Here is a 17,739-nt window from a genome sequence, read left to right as displayed (position 1 = left end):
CTTAACTTGAAATAAGTTACAAGGTCCTGACCTGCACACAGGAAAAAATTGTATTAGAACACCTAGTAGATGATATATCTTTGCTTTGCAAATTTCCCCTAGGTTATTTACCTTGCTTGGGGTTATTAAGTGTTAAACTAGGATTTTGTAGCTTGAAATGAATGATTTTAGTTTGTAAAATGCAAGTCACATTGAGACTTATGGTGAGTAAAACCTACAAGGGAAGAAGCAGAGTGATGTGTGTGAATCTCAAAGCTGAAGACAAAATTAAATTGATTGTAGCTGGACCTGCAAAGTCAACAGTCAACTGTAGTCAGCAAGTGATTGTGTACACCCAGGAGAAGATGCAGAAGCATTCTGTGGCTACCACTGATTGGCTGAAAGAATGTTTGAATTAAATGCTGAGAATTCCTCCTACCTCAAGCGAGAATGGCTGTTATAGCACCAGGTAGACATTCCCTTTTAGGGAAAGAACCCAGACATGCAGGACTGGCCACATGTGTCCCAGGGAAAAGCCAAACAAGGGTGGATGACTACAGGCTGCTTTAGGTCTGGAGGGGCTAAAAAATACTCAGCCTCCACACCCTGAAAGCAACTCCCCTTGAGTAGCATACATCACTGGCTTGTGCAGAGAAACTAGGGCTCTGCCCCACCCTGAAGTAATGGAATAATTCATGAGTTTCTCTTGAGCTCTGCAAGGGTTGCCTATGGCTTTTTAAGCTGATATAGTTGTAAAATAAAATATTTCTGTTCCATTTTTAAGCTGGAAATTAGGGTCCCCTAGGAGGGTTTAGGCTTCCTTGCTCCCCTGTCGTATTCAGTATTATATGGGCTGTTATGGGCTGATATCGAAGCATTTTCAAGGCGTCATATTTTGTCCAGCTCAATGCCCTAGACCCTCCAGTCATTTTTATTGCACCATTACCAATCACGACAACTACTTTCCAGAATGTCAACCAAACGAGTATGTTTCCAAAGCTCCTCTTATTACCTCAAGGCTGAGTCATGGAGGACATATCCCGCTCCCTCAGTGATACCATTTTCTCATTTACGGTTGACTATCCCACCTCTACCCAAATATGTGTTACCTTCAATAGCCCAGCTCCTCGAATGCCTTGTAACTAATTGCTTTACAGCTATCTGGCACATAGGGACATTTTGTTTAACTTGTCCAAAATCAAAATAATCTTAGTCTTCATGTGTCACCGCGGGGACTGCACTGCCCTCTCCCATGCTTTCCAACCTCAACCCATAATTCCCCCATACTTTAGACAGGTACGTGCGGTACACTTACACAGCCACACGCATGGTCCTCCATCTCCTCCAGTGCCAACTGTACCCTATACCACACGAAACAAAACTCATAAATCCGTCATTCCTATGATTCTTGGACATGATTGTGTCAATTGTGTGTCTGTCTTATTTCTAGCACTTTTAAGTCATAGGGCTTTTTTATAAATGCAAATTCCTTGTTTTTGGGGAATAGAATGTAGATTGTGGTGCTCACCACCCGCCAATCTGCATATGACTTAATACTGTACACTGTCCCAGTTTAAATTCCACTGGGTGTGGTGAATGCCACACAGCGACAAATTCCGATCCCGGCCCAAACAGGGGTTTGCTCAGGCAGCTGAAATCTCTGAACAACCTATAATCAGGGCCTACATTTTCTGAAAGCGACCTCCCAAAATTTGTTTGGACCCAAACCCCAAAAATCTTTAAGAAAGCTCCAATGAGCAGTTTCTTAGAGGATATTAATTTGTCTTGGTAACATGGTGGTGACCCCAGTATTGGAAAATAAACATTTTTAAAAGTTTACAATACATCACCAATGCACAGCTTGCAGATCAGGAGATTCGATGAGGAAGCCCAAACCAGAATTTAAAAAAATAGGTTAGGCCACAGAATGGCCAACATTGAGCTAAGAAGTCAATGAAATGGTGCCTATTTCTTTGGACTCCGAGAGAAGGAAACGGAAAATTGTGACAAAGTCTATGTAAGGTAGTAAAGTCTGCTATAAATCTTACAGCAGTTCAGTGCATGATTTGTAATAATTAAAATGTGCCAGGAGGTTTTCAATAGTCAAGTAGTAAAATTACAGTTGTATTGATGGCATATGGAGTTAAATGGAAAGAGGTGGGCAAGTAAGAACATTCATAGTGTGCTTGGCCTTAAAAATGTAGCTATTGTAAGAAGTGGCATGCAAATAAACAAATAAACGTGAAGTAGAAATACGATAAATCTGTTCAAAATTAAAAAAAATTATTTCTTCAACATTTGTGTTTTCATTTAGAACACTGCATCCAGTGACATTTATAAAAAGTAATAGTTTCTCAACATGAAATTAAGAAACATTCAAGTATGGCCCACTTCCTATGCCTTTAGAACATTTCATTGGTGAACCCTTAGTGAACAAAGAGATGTTATTATTTTCTAAGTACTGTACAAATGACTACTGTTATTATAATATATGCAGCATCATAACTGTCTATGAAATTATAAATGACTGGAGTTCTGTATAGTGCACAGCCGGACCTTAAATACTTCAAGATGATCACAAGTTGGTCATTCAAGCGATTTATCTAGGATTACCCAATGTGGTCATTTGGAAAGTTTGAGGATATAATTTTCACTGACTGCGTCCAGATGCCTTTCCTATTTCCTTTATCTTGCAAAGTGAGGCATAACAAAGTGCCTGGACCCATAAATGGCATACGTGCCACTTTCAATTCACAGAAATGTGTACATTTTAACATATGCAATATGGTGCAAGCATTAAAACATCAGAATTTTGCACCTGCCAAAGTTCACTGTAGCGGCTGTGAATATATTATTTTTTAATTTCGAAATAGTACCGTCTTTTCAGTTAATGCTGACTTTGTTTCCTTGCCTTTGTGCAGATGAAAAGCAATTGTATACCTGCGAATTATGCACAAGGGCTGGATTAGATATTTTTCTTCGATGAAAGGCAACTTTGCAGTGGTGCAAATTTCTCCAACCCTGTACTACAGCCACCCGGTGCAAAAGTGACATTTGTGCTCATACACCTCTGAAAAATGTTTAGTTTAGACATTTGTATACATGGAATGACTGCCCTGTGAGAATCTGGGACCTAAACACTGTTAAAGCAGCAGCGTCCTCTGAGTGACTGTGGGAAGCATTTAGAGTTTTGGGGGGTGGGAGCACCCCCATGAATCAGCGGGTCTGCTGCTCTACCAAACTCACACTTTCCTACCTCATTTAGAGGTAGGGGAGATACAGATTGGGCACCATTGGAGCCACCATCAAGGTGATGGCTGGACCGCCAGCAGGCTGCTGCCTTATAGGCATTGCGAGGTCCAGCTTATTTAGGGCAGTTCTCCATCTATAGGGCAGACTCCTGCCTAGGTGCACCATGAGAGGTATGACTGACCCAGTTGAGAAAACAATTGAACTCCACCCTCCCAGCTGCAGGGAGAAAAGTCCAGGTGCATCAGGGTAATTGTTTTTCTGTTCAGAACTAACCTCCTGCTTTGGGGGTTTGTCTGTGAAAAATAAAAAAAAGAATGCCAAGCAAGTGAAATAAAACACAAAACTCAACAAAGAGATCCCTACGGTAAGGTGGGCTAACTCACTATGGTGGGAGGCTCTCTGCTAGTAGAAGCAGAGGTAAAGACCCCCTTGAGCCAGTGGGCTTGTGGTGCCACCCGCCAGGATCCATATGGCCCAATAGTGTTTGAATAGAAGAAGGTGTGTTACAGTGATTCAAGCCCTTACCCTCCACCCTGCACATGGCTATCACCTTAAGGGCTGATAATGAGCTATAGAGAGCTGCCACATGGGTTGCATTTACCTCTCAGCCTTCTTTTTCATATAGGTGTATGATAATCTATTTTCCATTAATCAGTGTGTGTACCTTGCGTATCAGGTATCTGGGGTCTATCCCAGTCTGGAGTCATCCTGGATGCAACAGGCCAAAGCTATTGCAATTCATTGATTAACTAGGCAAAACTGTGTAGTGACCTCACACCTAAAGGACACTTTCTCAGGGAGGACACTGTCTCTCATCACTGCAATAATTTCCAGACTGCTTTTTTAAAGAATATCAAGGTACCGGTTTTGTTGCACGCAAAGTTAATGATTACCAAACTCAAATCTCTTTGTCACTGTACTTAAGTACAAAAACATCTGGAGAATGTGGGGTCCTGTTGTTGACTGAATTTCGGTATTTATACATCCACAATTCAGTCCTATTGTTCTGCAGGAAGTCGGCTTCGCATCCACCAATCATCTGGTGGAAATGTATCTGCGTTGGAACTTCTAGTTTAGTGATTGCCTTGGGTGGTCAAGTTCGGACTGCATGTGATCATCGAGCTAAAATACTTCTTAACATTTCGATCAAATTGTCCAACCCCAGAAGGTAACCATCTTCTCGGTTACCCTCTTGCCAGGGGATCCTGTGGTCCAGAGTTTGCCCATCAGGAAGAAGAGTTGTCTTTCCAAAATCAATAAGCCAAACGTTGGCAAGTCCATTTTTGTCGTGCACAAAAAGCAGTGAACTTCCAATGACCTGCAAAGAGAAGCCGAAAACAAAGTGAGTGCTCCATATTTTGATGTTTGTCTTGAGGATAACACTGTCACTATAAAGTATCAACAAATACAGTCATGTGATATTTAGTTAGTGCCAGTAGGGGCACTAACCCCTTTTGTTGATTCCAGCAGCTGAATGTCCCTGAAAATATTACCGGAAACAGAAATCCTTTTGTGGAATAGACGTTTTTGTTATGACAGTTCATGGTTTAACAGTTTTGTATAACATTATTAGATGTACATGGTGCAACCAAAATGATGCTCCAACACAAAGCCAATTTGTGTGCCAAAGTTGTCTAACTTTTGTGCCATAAAAAGCGAGTTATGCTCTATATTATCTGAATAAAGTCCATTTATGTGGCACATGGCATTAGTATCAAGTTATTATGACAATTCAACATCTGTAGGTATTTATACAAACCATATCTCAATTCTTTAGGAAATATAATGTATTGAAGAAACAACGCTATGCACACAGGGCGGGTAACATACAAACTAGTGTTCACCAACAGAATCTGTTTTGTCCGAAAAAGGTGCACTTGACATATAGATGTATTGAAGAAAGAAAACTATGCTTACAGAGCGGATATCATACAAACTTGTGTTTACCAACAGATACTGTTAAAAAAAAAAGGTGCACTTGTTTAATTCCACTGTTCTGTGTTGTGATATTCTGCTGTCTTCAGCAGATGTGCTTGGTCGCGTGGTTCGCAAGTCAGTGCATGTGCTGCTGACAACTTCACTTCTACCTCCAAAGAGTGCACAGCCCCTTTCTGACCAGTGAGCAGGTGCAGAAGATGGCTTGCACTCTCAAGATACTGTCATTGACCAATAAAGATCAAATGTGTTGGGTCTGAAAACACTGTAATATACAAATCATGTAGCTTCTACAATGAAACTAAACCTTTGATTGGGTCAATAAAACATAAAACAACTAGGACATCAGGAACCTGGCAGGAATTTGATTATAAATGTGATATTGTTTATTTGTGTATTATATTTGTTTCATATATCATCAGAGATATCTTTCTACAAATCATAAATAATTCTTTGAGTACTACTTAAGAAATAAGTTACTTACCTGTAACTATAGTTCTCCAGTATTGGAAGCTTTGATAGATTCACATGCTTGAATCATTCCCCGTCGTCATGATGGGTGTCCCCGGTACATTTATATAGTAGTAATACTAGTAGTAGTAGTAGTAGTAGACTGACAGGTAGAGACTAGAAAAGGGCTAGGCCTCTTAGTTTATTAACCTATCATAGTCATTATTAAAAAAAAGACCAAACTTTGCCTTAATCTGCATAAATCACCCTCTAGAACACTCCAGAGAGAAGCTCAGTACCTCAGATTTTCGAGCACTAGTGCTAAAGTTAATATGCTGAGCCAAAGGTGAGCTTCCCCCGAGGAGGAGGGCGGGTCGCATGTGAATCTAAGAAAGCTTCCAATACTAGAGAACTACAGTTACAGGTGAGTAACTTATTTCTTACTTCAGTATTGGCATTTTCATAGATTCACAAGCTTGAATCAGAATAAGAAGCAGCTAAGTAGCACGTTTATCATAGCCTTGACCAGCTTAACAGGAATATGCATCAATAAAACCTGCAAGTGATCACTAAACAAAATGACAACCATGATCATATCAATAACAATTAAGGAATACATTTCTTCAAGCGTTAAAGTAAATGGTTTACCCTACGGAAATGTGATACAGCAGAAGAGGTAGGGGGTAGACAGGGGTGGCCCACCTTAAAGGGATAGATGCCAAAGCACTGCTTGACCCACCGCAATGTCGTTTAGAACTGCTGAAACCAGGCAGTAGTGTTGAGTAAATATGTGTCTATTCCATGTTGCTGCACTGCAAATCTCTGGAGTGGGTTCTTACTCTTGAAGACAGTGGTTTGCTTGCTTTGTAATGGCAAAATTGTGTGGTACTTGCGATCCATCTAGAAACTCTTGGAGAGTGGGAAACCTTTCGTTTGCGCACTGTATGCGACAAATCATTGGGAAGTCTTGCGAAAACCATGTGTGGGAAAACGCCTGACATCCAATGAGTGAAAAGCCTTCTCTGCAATCGTTGATGGATTCAGGAAGAAAGTCTTTAGTACCACAGGCTCGTTAAGGTGGAAATCAGAAGGAACATTAGGTATTAATTTCAGATTTGTGTGGAGGAGAATTCTGTACATTTTGAATTGCAAGATGAGTTCCTCTATAAAAAAAGCCTTAATTTCACTGACCCGTCTGGCTGAGGTCAGGGTACAAAGTAAAGCTAACTTCCATGCCAGGAACTTGATCTACGCTGAGTGAATTGGGTCGAAAGGGGGTTTCATCAATTGCGAAAGAACAGTGTTCAACTGCCAGGCCGGAGGTGGAGGACGTATAGGAGGAAAAACTTGAAACAGTCCTTTGAGGAACTCTTTGATTATTCTCGAAGACCACAAAGATGGAGAGGAAAGTGATGTTATTTGAGGAGAAATGGCTACTAAGTGAACCTTTATTGAGGTATGCGCAAAGCCTGATTTCGCTACCTGCAAGAGCTAAGGTAGGACCTGCACTGGAGGGGAGGACAGCAGATGTATACCTGCTTGATGGCACCAGATGCAGAAACACTTCCATTTGAGATGGTATGTTTTGTTGGTACTGTCCGCCCTAGCTCTGGCTAAGATATCTCGACATTCCCAGGAAATATTCAAGTGCTGGAACTCATTCAGTTCAGGACCCATGCCAATAAGTGTAGGTTCCTGGGATCTGGGTGAAGGATCTGCCCCTGGTTCATAGTTAGAAAATTGGGAAAGACTGGAAGTCGGAAGTTCGGGCCCTGTGATAGAAGCAGCAGTTCTGTGTACCAGTGTTGATGTGGCCATGCTGGACCAAGGAGGATCAGTTTGCATGGCTCGATCTTCATCTTTCTCAAGACTCTTGGAAGAAGAGGAATGGGGAAAAGCGTAAGCAAAGATGCCGGACCATGGAATTGAAAAGGCATTCTCCCATGACCCCTGTTGGGGATGCCAACTTGCATAGTACCAGCATTTGCGGTTCTGGGGAGTTGCGAACAGGTTCACTTCCCGTGTGCCCCATCATAGGAACATGTTGTGAAGGGTTTACTGGTGAAGTTCCCATTTGAGGCACAATGTTGTGAGCCTGCTGAGTGTGTCTGCAGCCGTGTTCTGACGTCCCGGAATATGTTCTGCTCGTAGGCAGTTTCTGTGAACCATAGCCCACTCCCACTTCAGTTCTTTCCTGGAAAGCTAGCAAAATCTTGTGCCACCCTGTTTGTTTATATAGTGCAACATTGTGGTATTGTCCGTACGGACAAGCACTGCCGAATACTGAATCCAGGGGAAAAAAGCTTAGAGGGATAATGTACTGCTTTTAATTCTGATAGATTTCTATGGGACTAGCAGCCCGTCCCAACGTTGTTCGGGTATGAATTGCTGCCGACCAGTAGCTTATAGTTTTGTAGGATTTCATTTTGATAGCATTTCTTATCTGTGACAGGCCTGTGAAACGCTCCGATTCACAGTGCACTGCTGATGCACTTAAGAGTGCGCGTTCAGTAGTGTGTGAACTCGTGTTTCCCTACTTTATTTTTCCTTTCAATATTATATAGCGCGAACTCGACAACATGGCATGAGCACAATTTACATTACAGAAGAACACATTCATTTGTGGTAGGCTCGAGGAGACAAAGCGATTTGCCTGGAATCACAGGATGTTGAGCTGATGACGAGATTCAAACGTAGCTCCCCAGCTCTAAAGTCGCAATTCTAGAACTTTCAGCGGGGGGTGTGTCTAAAAGTGTATGTCGGTGCTTGCCATCAATGAGAGAGACCTGTGCATTTTTCAAATGGGTGGTGAAAAAAATATGAGTATGTTGCTGGAGATGTGGGCCGCCGTGCCACCAATGTACTTACCAGGAGAGGGTAAACGCCCATTATTCCGCAACTTTCTTTCCGCATACCATCACTCCGCATACTTTCATTACGAAAGTACCATGACCCCGCAATGCTATTATAACGCATGTCATTACATTTTATATGCTTTTACTACGCATACATTTACAATGAAATTCGTTGTAAATGAATGAATGGTAAAAGCATTTTTTTTAATGTTTGGATAAGGTCAGTATGGGTATAGGGGTATATGTTTTGGGGTACTGAGGTATATGTTTTGGGTGTTTGAGTATTATAAGGGTTCAGATATAGTTTTCGGTTATGGGGTACAGGGGTAGTTTTAGGGTTTAGGGATAGGTATGGGTTTTGGGGTACAGGGGTATTTTTAGGGTTCAGGGCTAGGTTTGGGTTTTGGGGTATAGGGGTATTTTTAGGGTTCAGGGGTAGGTTTGGGTTTTGGGGTACAGGGGTATTTTAAGGGTTATGGGGTAGGTTTTGGGGTACAGGGTTATTTATAGGGTTCAATGCTAGGTTTGGGGTTTGGGGTACAGGGGTATTTTAGGGTTCAGGGGTAGGTTTGGGTTTTGGGATACAGGGTTATATTTAGGGTTCAGGGCTAGGTTTGGGTTTTGGGGTACCAGGGTATTTTTAGGGTTCAGGGTTAGGTTTGGGTTTTGGGGTACAGGGGTATTTTAAGGGTTCAGGGCTAGGTTTGGGTTTTGGGGTACAGGGGTATTTTTGGGTTCAGGAGTAGGTTTGGGTTTTGGGATACAGTGGTATTTTTAGGGTTCAGGGCTAGGTTTGGGTTTTGGGGTACAGTGGTATTTTTAGGGTTCAGGGCTAGGTTTGGATTTTGGGGTACAGGGGTATTTTTAGGGTTCAGGGGTAGGTTTGGGTTTTGAGGTACAGGGGTATTTATAGGGTTCAGGGCTAGGTTTGGGTTTTGGGGTACAGGGGTATTTTTAGGGTTTAGGGATAGGTTTGGCTTTTGGGGTACAGGGTATATTTATAGGATTAAGATGGGTTAGTGTTTAAGGGTGTTGGGGTATTTTAAGGAGTAAGGGTGGGTTATGATTATGGGGTGCAAGGGTATTTAAAGGGAGCAGGGTGGGATTAGCACACGATATGAGACATGGCATGAAGGGCGGAACATACCACACACCCCCAGCGTTTGTCACGCCCCCAGCACACGCCCACAGCACAACACAGACACGCCCACAAGGGACTACTTTGCTGGCACGGTTCTTTTACCTTTTAAATGTATTTGGTGGGCATCTGCATAGCCTATGTCCTTCTGCTGCAACTGCCCTTTCCAACGCTGTATTGGGTGTTGTGATTGGTGCTGTGGTTCCTGAGATTACCCGCCTCAAAGGTTTGGGCTCTCTCATTATTATATTAGTACTAGCAGCACGTCCCGACGTTGTCCGGGTACGAATTGCTGCCGGCTAGTAATATATTTTTTTGTAGGATTTCGTTTTGATAGCATTTCTTATCTGTGACAGGCCTGTGAAACTCTCCGATTCACAGTGCACTGCTGATGCACTTAAGAGTGCGCGTTCAGTAGTGTGTGAACTAGAGTTTCCCTACTTTATTTTTCCTTGCAATATTATATAGCGCGAACGCGGCAACATGGCATGAGCACAATTTGCATTACAGAAGAACACATTCATTTGTGGTAGGCACGGGGAGACAAAGCGATTTGCCTGGAATCACAGGATGTTGAGCTGATGCCGAGATTCGAACGTAGCTCCCCAGCTCTAACGTTCGCAATTCTAGAACTTGTCGCAGGAGGTGTGTATGAAAGTGTATGTCGTGCTGGCCATCAATGATAGAGACCTGTGAATTTTTCAAATGGGTGGTGAAAAAATAGGAGTATGTTCCTGGAGATGTGGGCCGCCGTGCCACCAATGTACTTACCGGGGGAGGGTAAACACCCATTATTCTGCAACTTTCTTTCCGCATACCATCACTCCGCATACTTTCATTACGAAAGTACCATGACTCCGCAATGCCATTATAATGCATGGCATTACATTTTATATGCTTTTACCATGCATACATTTACAACGAAATTCGTTGTAAATGCATGAATGGTAAAAGCTTGTTTTTTTAAATGTTTGGATAAGGTAAGTAAGGGTATAGGGGTGTATGTTTTGGGGTACTGAGGTATATGTTTTGGAGTATTTGGGTATTTTAAGGGTTCAGATATAGGTTATGGGGTACAGGGGTAGTTTTAGGGTTTAGGAATAGGTATGGGGTTTGAGGTACAGGGGTATTTTTAGGGTTCAGGGCTAGGTTTGGGTTTTGGGGTATAGTGGTATTTTTAGGGTTTAGGGATAAGTTTGGGTTTTGGGGTACAGGGTATATTTATAGGGTAAAGATGGGTTAGTGTTTAAGGGTGTTGGGGTATTTTAAGGAGTAAGGGTGGGTTATGATTATGGGGTGCAGGGGTATTTAAAGGGAGCAGGGTGGAATTAGCAAACAATATGAGACATGGCATGAAGAGCGGAACGTACCACACGCCCCCAGCGTTTGTCACCCCCCCAAGCACACGCCCACAGCACAACGCAGACACGCCCACAAGGGACTACTTTGCTGGCATGGTTCTTTTACCTTTTAAATGTATATGGTGGGAGTCTGCATAGCCTATGTCCTTCTGCTGCAACTGCCCTTTCCAACGCTGTATTGGGTGTTGTTATTGGTGCTGTGGTTCCTGAGATTACCCGCCTCAAAGGTTTGGGCTCTCTCTTTATTATATTAGTATAGATGGATTGACTTTGAGTCGGATGCCACTTTGCACTCACTTGAAGCTCTTGGAGTGTAGCTCCCCATACCTGCAGTGATGCATTTGTGGTACTCATGAAGAGTGTTGCTATGTGTCGGATAGACAGCCCTGCTGACACATGGCTATTGTATTCTCACCACTCCAATGCCTTTAGCATGTGTGGAGATATTTTGACTATATCGTCTAAAGAGCCTTTGGACTGTGCCCACTGCTTGTCCAGTTCCGCCTTTTGAGGCAACAGACTGGGATCAGCGGAATGCATGATGACATAATTCCCAAGAGATACTTGTACAGTTGGACCAAAAGAGATTTGTTTCTTCTGATGGATTTTGTGAGCATGAGAAGCCTGTGTTGGTGTTCCTCTGCAGGATAAGCCTTTAAGCAAACCATGTCTATCTTGGCTCCCAGAAAGACAATCGTTTGCGATGGGCTCTGTCTGAATATTTGCCGATTGAGAGCGAGACCCAGCCGTCGGAAGAGAACTGTGCAGGCCTTTGTAGACCCTTGTGCTGCCGATTTGGAAGGTGCCTTTATTAGCCTGTCGTCCAGATATGGGAAGACTTGATGTTGATGCTGCCTGAGAAACGCTGTGACTGGAGCATGGCATTTGGTAAAAATTCTGGGCGCAGATTTGAGTCCAAAAGGGAGCACTTTGAACTGGAAATGGTGTCCGTCAACCAAAATCCTCAGATATTTCCTGTGCCTTGGGTGAATGGGTATGTGGAAGCAATCATCTAGGAGGTCTGATGAGATCATGAAATCGCACTGGTTTAGGAATTTCAGAACCTCCTGCAATGTCATCATCCAAAATAAAAAAATTTCAGGTAGACATTGAGGTTTCTGAGCTCCAAAATCGGTCACCACTGAATTAGCTTCTTTCTGATTGTGAAGAAACAGGAGTAGAAACCTCTGCCCAGTGGGTGCCTGGCATTTTCTCGATTGCCCTTTTCTGGAGCATGGCTTTGACCTCTTGTTGAAGAACTTTGAGATGCTTTTGGTGGAAGGGTTATGGTGGGTTTGATGGCAGTTTTTGGATAAACTCCAGTGTATGTCCAAATTGCACAAGGCGAAAAACCCACCAGTCTAAGGTAATGGTTTTCCATTGGTGAAGGTGATTGGAAATCTTGCCTGTGTGATATGAGGTTTTTGATGGGAGAAATTGAGGAAAATTGATGCCAGAGCCTGTACCATATTATTGTTTTAAGGGTCTCCTCCACCTGGCATCCAAAGAGGTGCTCTGTCATACGTTAGGTCCAAAATCTTATTCTGAACCTCCAGCCAGAATGAGGTAGCTTTAAGCCATCCTTGTCTTCTTAGAAGTGCCACACCTGCCAACTGGACCAAGGTAGAATCTAGAATTTAATTTGATGCTCTTTCTCCCTCATGCAGGATCTTCTTTTCCTCTTCCTTAGCATCCTCCGGTAGTTGGTCCAGACAAGGGGCTATGTCTGATTGAATCTAACCACCTGCCATTCTTGTCAGGAGGAGCCAAAAGAGGTGCTGCCGGATTATTTGAGCAGTTTTGGGTGTCCTTTGAGACAAGCTGGTGCATTATCAGTAGCCTTGTATTTTCTCAAGACGTCGGAGCACCACTGGTATAGAAGCTGGGGCCTTCATGATTCTAATACCCTCCTTCCAGATGTAATCAATACTTGGTATAGCCCTGATAGACTTTCAAAACGGTTCTTTAAAGTCATAAAGGAAACAGTCAGACTGTTTCGAAGGCATTGGCAAAGCAAATCAATTTTCTGCACATTCCAAAAGGTTATGAAACCCTCTTATGTCTTCTGGCGGAGAATATACTGGAGGAGGTGTTGGTGAAGCAGGTAAGGAAATCTAATAATTATCCCACTCTGTGCCCGTGTCGGGAAGTTCACACTCTTCCTTCTCTTCATTCAAAGCGAATACTTCCTGGCGAGGAATGGACTGTGGAGTACTAGGAACTGACAACATCGTAGGAGGGGAACGTTGTACGGGTGGCCCCATTGGAGGTGGAGAATCGGCAATAAGTCTTGCAGGTGGGATTCGCCTGCAGTAATACTACAACATAAACTGAAGATCTGTGAGAAAGGCAGACACAATTGTGACCATTTCCTTTTGATACTGCTGATGCACCATCTCAGGTTGGGTATAGTAGGCCTGACTATAATATCCCTGTTCCTTCTCTTCGTGTCATCTTGGCACTTAACATGTAAGTCCGAAGAACCATACACATCCCCAAAGGGGCCCTCATCTTCAGAATCTTCCTCCTCGAAAGCTGTGGGCTCGATGATGACGTGTTTACCTCGGTGAAAGTTTCTTTTTCGTCGACGACTGTGTCTTCGCCGACAATTCAGTCTTCGTCGACGACTCGGTCTTTGTCGACGATTCGGTCTTTGTTGACGACTGAGCACTGATTTCTCCGACGACGATGACAGTCTTATTGAAGGTGACTCCTCTGTCGGTGATATCATTTTTAAAGACAACAACGAAATCTTCGTTGTCAACGCCAGAGAGATGGTCGACAAAATCGGGGTCTGAGTGGACAACAGTAGAGAAGTTGTTGACAATGTTAGTTCCATGGAGAAAGATGTTGTCGTCCCTGAGGTGCATCCCCTCATCAACGAGGGAGTTGACTGACCCTTCCTAGACGGCAGAGAGCTCGACAACGGCTCTGAGGAAGGCTTTTTGAATGTCAATTTTAGCCCTGGAGGTGGGGTTTTGGGCTCTGATAAGTCTTTGAAGGATGTTTTCTCCTGTGAGACCCTTTCTTGCTCTCTGTGGAAACATCCTGAGAGGATCCGAGTGCGAGGAATCCCTTTCCTTTTTTTGGGAAATTCTTGAGGCAGTAGACTGCTCACTCTCAGAGTTTGACAGAGCATCAGACCTGGTATTCATCTTCTGGAGCCAAATGAGAAGCCGTCTCTCAAGGTCTCTGAAAGTTTTGTTTGAAAAAGTGGGACAAATTTTGCAGTCTGGCGCCTGATGGGCTGGATATAAACAGTAAATGCACTCTTTACGAGGGTCTTCCACATATAGCCTCTTCTTTAAACAAGTGGCACACTCTCTAAAGAGATACTTTCTTGCCTTGTCTGCTAAGTCAGAGCTGGTGGCAAGCAACAGATATAGAGTAGAATATATATATATGCTTAAAATGTAAATCAATAAATTCATTTCCCTGATAGATGAAGTCCAGAAATCTTCTTTAGGTGTGAAAAGCTGAGCAGAGCTCAGAGGAGATTCCCTAGCGCAATCTGAGGTACTGAGCTTTTCTCTGGAGTGTTCTAGAGGGTGATTGATGCTGATTGGTTAAGGCAAAGTTTGGTCTCTTTTTTAATAATGACTATGATATGTTAATAAACTAAGAGGCCCAGGTCTTTTCTAGCCTATACCCATCAGCCTACTACTACTACTTCTACTACTAATACTTTTTTTAAGTACCAGGGACTCCCATCATGATGGGGAATGATTCAAACATGTGACTCTATGAAATTTCCAATACTGTAGTAATGTGTATTTACACAAATAGAGGCTTCTTTAGACATTGGTGTCCCCTGGCTTGACTTGCTGAGCCTACTTTTCGCACAGTAGATCAATGCGGCCGAACACATGCAAAGGCAGCATAGCAAACATTTTCGAAAGGTGTTAAAGCAATACCTACCAGATGCTGAGAATTCTGAGGACATGGACTGTTTTATTGCTACCTAGGGCCACCATGCTCTGCATTGAGGGTATTCAAATACCCTTTGTGCCACTGAATGCTGGTGCAGTACCTAATGTTCAGGGTGGTCCCAAAGGACGAGCTGGCAGCAGTTCCTCTGTCAGAATCACAACTATTTCCCAACCCCTGGATAAGTTGGCCGGATGGAACATCAGCCAATTTTCTATAACTGTCACTTTGGTAATGACATCTAAATACCTCCTAGAGTGTCATTGTTGCCTGGTAACCAAGGATTACACACCTGGTTCCCTTAATCTGGCAGGATCCAAGCGCCTTGAGACCCTCTGGGTGAGTAGTGCGCTATACAAATTCCTGAACTTGAACTTGGGTTCTCACCTCTTCAAAGGTATGCAGCAATCAGTGGGTTAAAGAAGCACACCTAACGTCTCGGTGTGTTTTGCATGCAGTATTTTATTATGGCTTCACTTTTGATATGTTTGTGGGAGAAAGTATTTTTTGACCCCAAGGAGAAAATTATGCAGCAATGATCGATGTGGCACTAGCAGATTTAGGGAATGCAGTTTTTCTGAAGGATGCATAATCAAATAAATTCAGTGGCATTGAAAATATCTAGCCCTGGAGTCTCCAAAGTTTTCTGTAGTAAGAGGTACTTATGTAGCATGGAAATCATCCTGAGCTACTATTATTAAAGATGTAGTAGGAACCACACCAGACAAGATTACATCAGTATCCACCATTTGCAAGATTATTAACAGCGATCACCTCCGTGCATCAAGCAGGGTTGTCAGCAGTTTATTTAAAAAATACTTTGTTAATGTGGAATGCCTCTACATGGGCAATACATAACAGCGGTAGCTGCAATGCCCCTGGGACCAAGTTAATAATAATAATAGTAATAGGCTCTGCAACACTGTTTGATTTTGATCACTCAAATATCAGCTTTAAAGATATTTTGGACATGTTACTCTTTTTCTCCAAACATCAGCATATGAATTCTGAAAATACACACATTTTCATTTCAAATACATGCTTTTCGATTTTGGTATGCATATATTAATTCAACCAAGCAAAAGCTTCTAATTTAGCTCACCGGAGAGATACCAGTAGCTCAAAATCTAATTGTTGGAGAAGCCTGATCTAACCACTTGTATCCTCAACCACTCTGGGCCTCATTCATAATGGTAACTTGTCCATTTGAGTAATTTACACTTTTGACTGAGTTTACTACTTTTAGCTTATTCACAAAATCAGAGTGTAATTTGCTCATTAAAAAAACTGTAGTAGCACGCCACATGGTGAACCACTGGTATCATGTGTGGTGCTGAAATACCTTTGTGAATCAGGCCCTTTCTCTTTGGTCACACATACGTCTTTTCTTCACCACACATCTGCTGCTCTATAGTTTGTGTTCAAATTTAGTCACCTCATGAAAACTCACCTCATGCCGCTTAAAAAAATCTGACTTCTCAATAACAGCCCTTATTTCCTGCAATCTTGTGATATATTGCTCCTAAAAAGAGAAGGTAAAAAATAAATAGAACCTAATTAGCCATGGACGATGCAGAATTCTTTACAAAGCTTTAGGAAATAGATTTGGTGTAGTCATTTAATGAAGAAACTGGTTAAATAAGGAACATTTCCAAGGTATATATGGTACTCAATAGCCACTATTCAGTGGCCAGTTACCCGACAAATTGTGATAACTATTAATTGCCTTTACCTAGGCTGCAGGCCATCAAGATTATATAGAAACATACTAAGGGCGTTATTCAGAGTTTGGCGGACGGTAAATGCTGTTACAAACATGGACGAGTTACAAGTGCATTACAGCCTTCGCCACTTGGCCATGGGTTAATCAGCCATCCACCAAACTCTAAGTATGACCCTAAAACTCATTTCAAATGCATTAGCTTCCAAAGAAGTATGTTCCTCAATGCTGTTCTGAATACTGGATTGTTCTGCAATGCACAAAAGACTTACAGCATTTTTCATGAATTATAAAACTTAAAATTCAACAACATTTCTATGCTTCCATGTCACTTCTGTAGGATGTACCTCCCCATTTTGTGTTAGTTCCCCTTTCCTGGGTCTGCCTCCCGTCCAGCAGATGCCACACCCCAATGGCTATCACAATTTTGAAGATTCCACACCCCTCCCAGATGTCAGTATTTTGTGTGGAGTCCCAAACAATCAAGTACCTCGCCCACATTGCAGGGATGTTAATGAAGTGACTTAGCGGCTGCAAATTTATTGTTTGGCCATCCAAGTCTGTAGAGCCTTAGGCCTGAACTTCCCTGATGGAGCACTACATGCCATATTTAGAGATCCTTGCTTGCCTGGTGGGGATCTTAGTGCCTTCTGGCCACCACAGGTGCAGTGGCTATACTGATGGCACAGATGAATAAAAATTAGTGGCCTTCTTTTTGTTTTGCCTACTTGGCAATCATTTCTTGTTTTACTGGAATGCACTCCATAAGTGGAGTTTGTTTCAGTACAAACAAAAGATCAATTGCTTTAATGCACCTGGAGTTTTCTCACAGTGCGTCGGATCCAGTTTTTGTTGTTCCTTCCAAGCAACACCATACTTTTCATGATGGTCCCATTCATAGAAATCAAGTGATGGGTGCCCCAAAATGAAAACAAATTACTTACCTGTAACTGTAGTTCTCCATTATTGGAAACTTTCATAGGTTCACATGCTTGAATCATTCCCCGTCGTCGAGATGGGAGTGCCCGGCATATAAAAAAAGCAATGATAAGTCAAGTACAAAACAGAAAAAAAGTCCTAGGCCCATTTCCATTTTGTAGCCTATAGCAGTCAAGGAGACTA

At 42.5% G+C, this 17,739-nt stretch overlaps 1 protein-coding gene across 1 annotated transcript in view; it reads right to left on the bottom strand.

The window, feature by feature from the left end:
• Window positions 1-2,276: 2,276 nt before the first annotated feature.
• ITPKA (inositol-trisphosphate 3-kinase A) overlaps window positions 2,277-17,739 on the bottom strand; it is a 589,909-nt gene continuing 574,446 nt past the window's right edge. Inside the window, exons 6-7 of the mRNA XM_086937204.1 lie at window positions 16,348-16,419; window positions 2,277-4,549 (exon numbers count right to left, since the gene is read on the bottom strand). Coding sequence (XP_086793330.1) covers window positions 4,346-4,549; window positions 16,348-16,419 — 276 coding nt within the window. The 3' untranslated portion in view covers window positions 2,277-4,345. The remainder of the gene's footprint in view (window positions 4,550-16,347; window positions 16,420-17,739) is intronic.

The sequence above is a fragment of the Lissotriton vulgaris genome, chromosome 9 (assembly GCF_964263255.1).
Source record: "Lissotriton vulgaris chromosome 9, aLisVul1.2, whole genome shotgun sequence".
Classification (NCBI taxonomy): domain Eukaryota; kingdom Metazoa; phylum Chordata; class Amphibia; order Caudata; family Salamandridae; genus Lissotriton; species Lissotriton vulgaris.
Note: the sequence above shows the minus strand (reverse complement) of the source record. Positions and strands in the feature narration are given on the sequence as shown.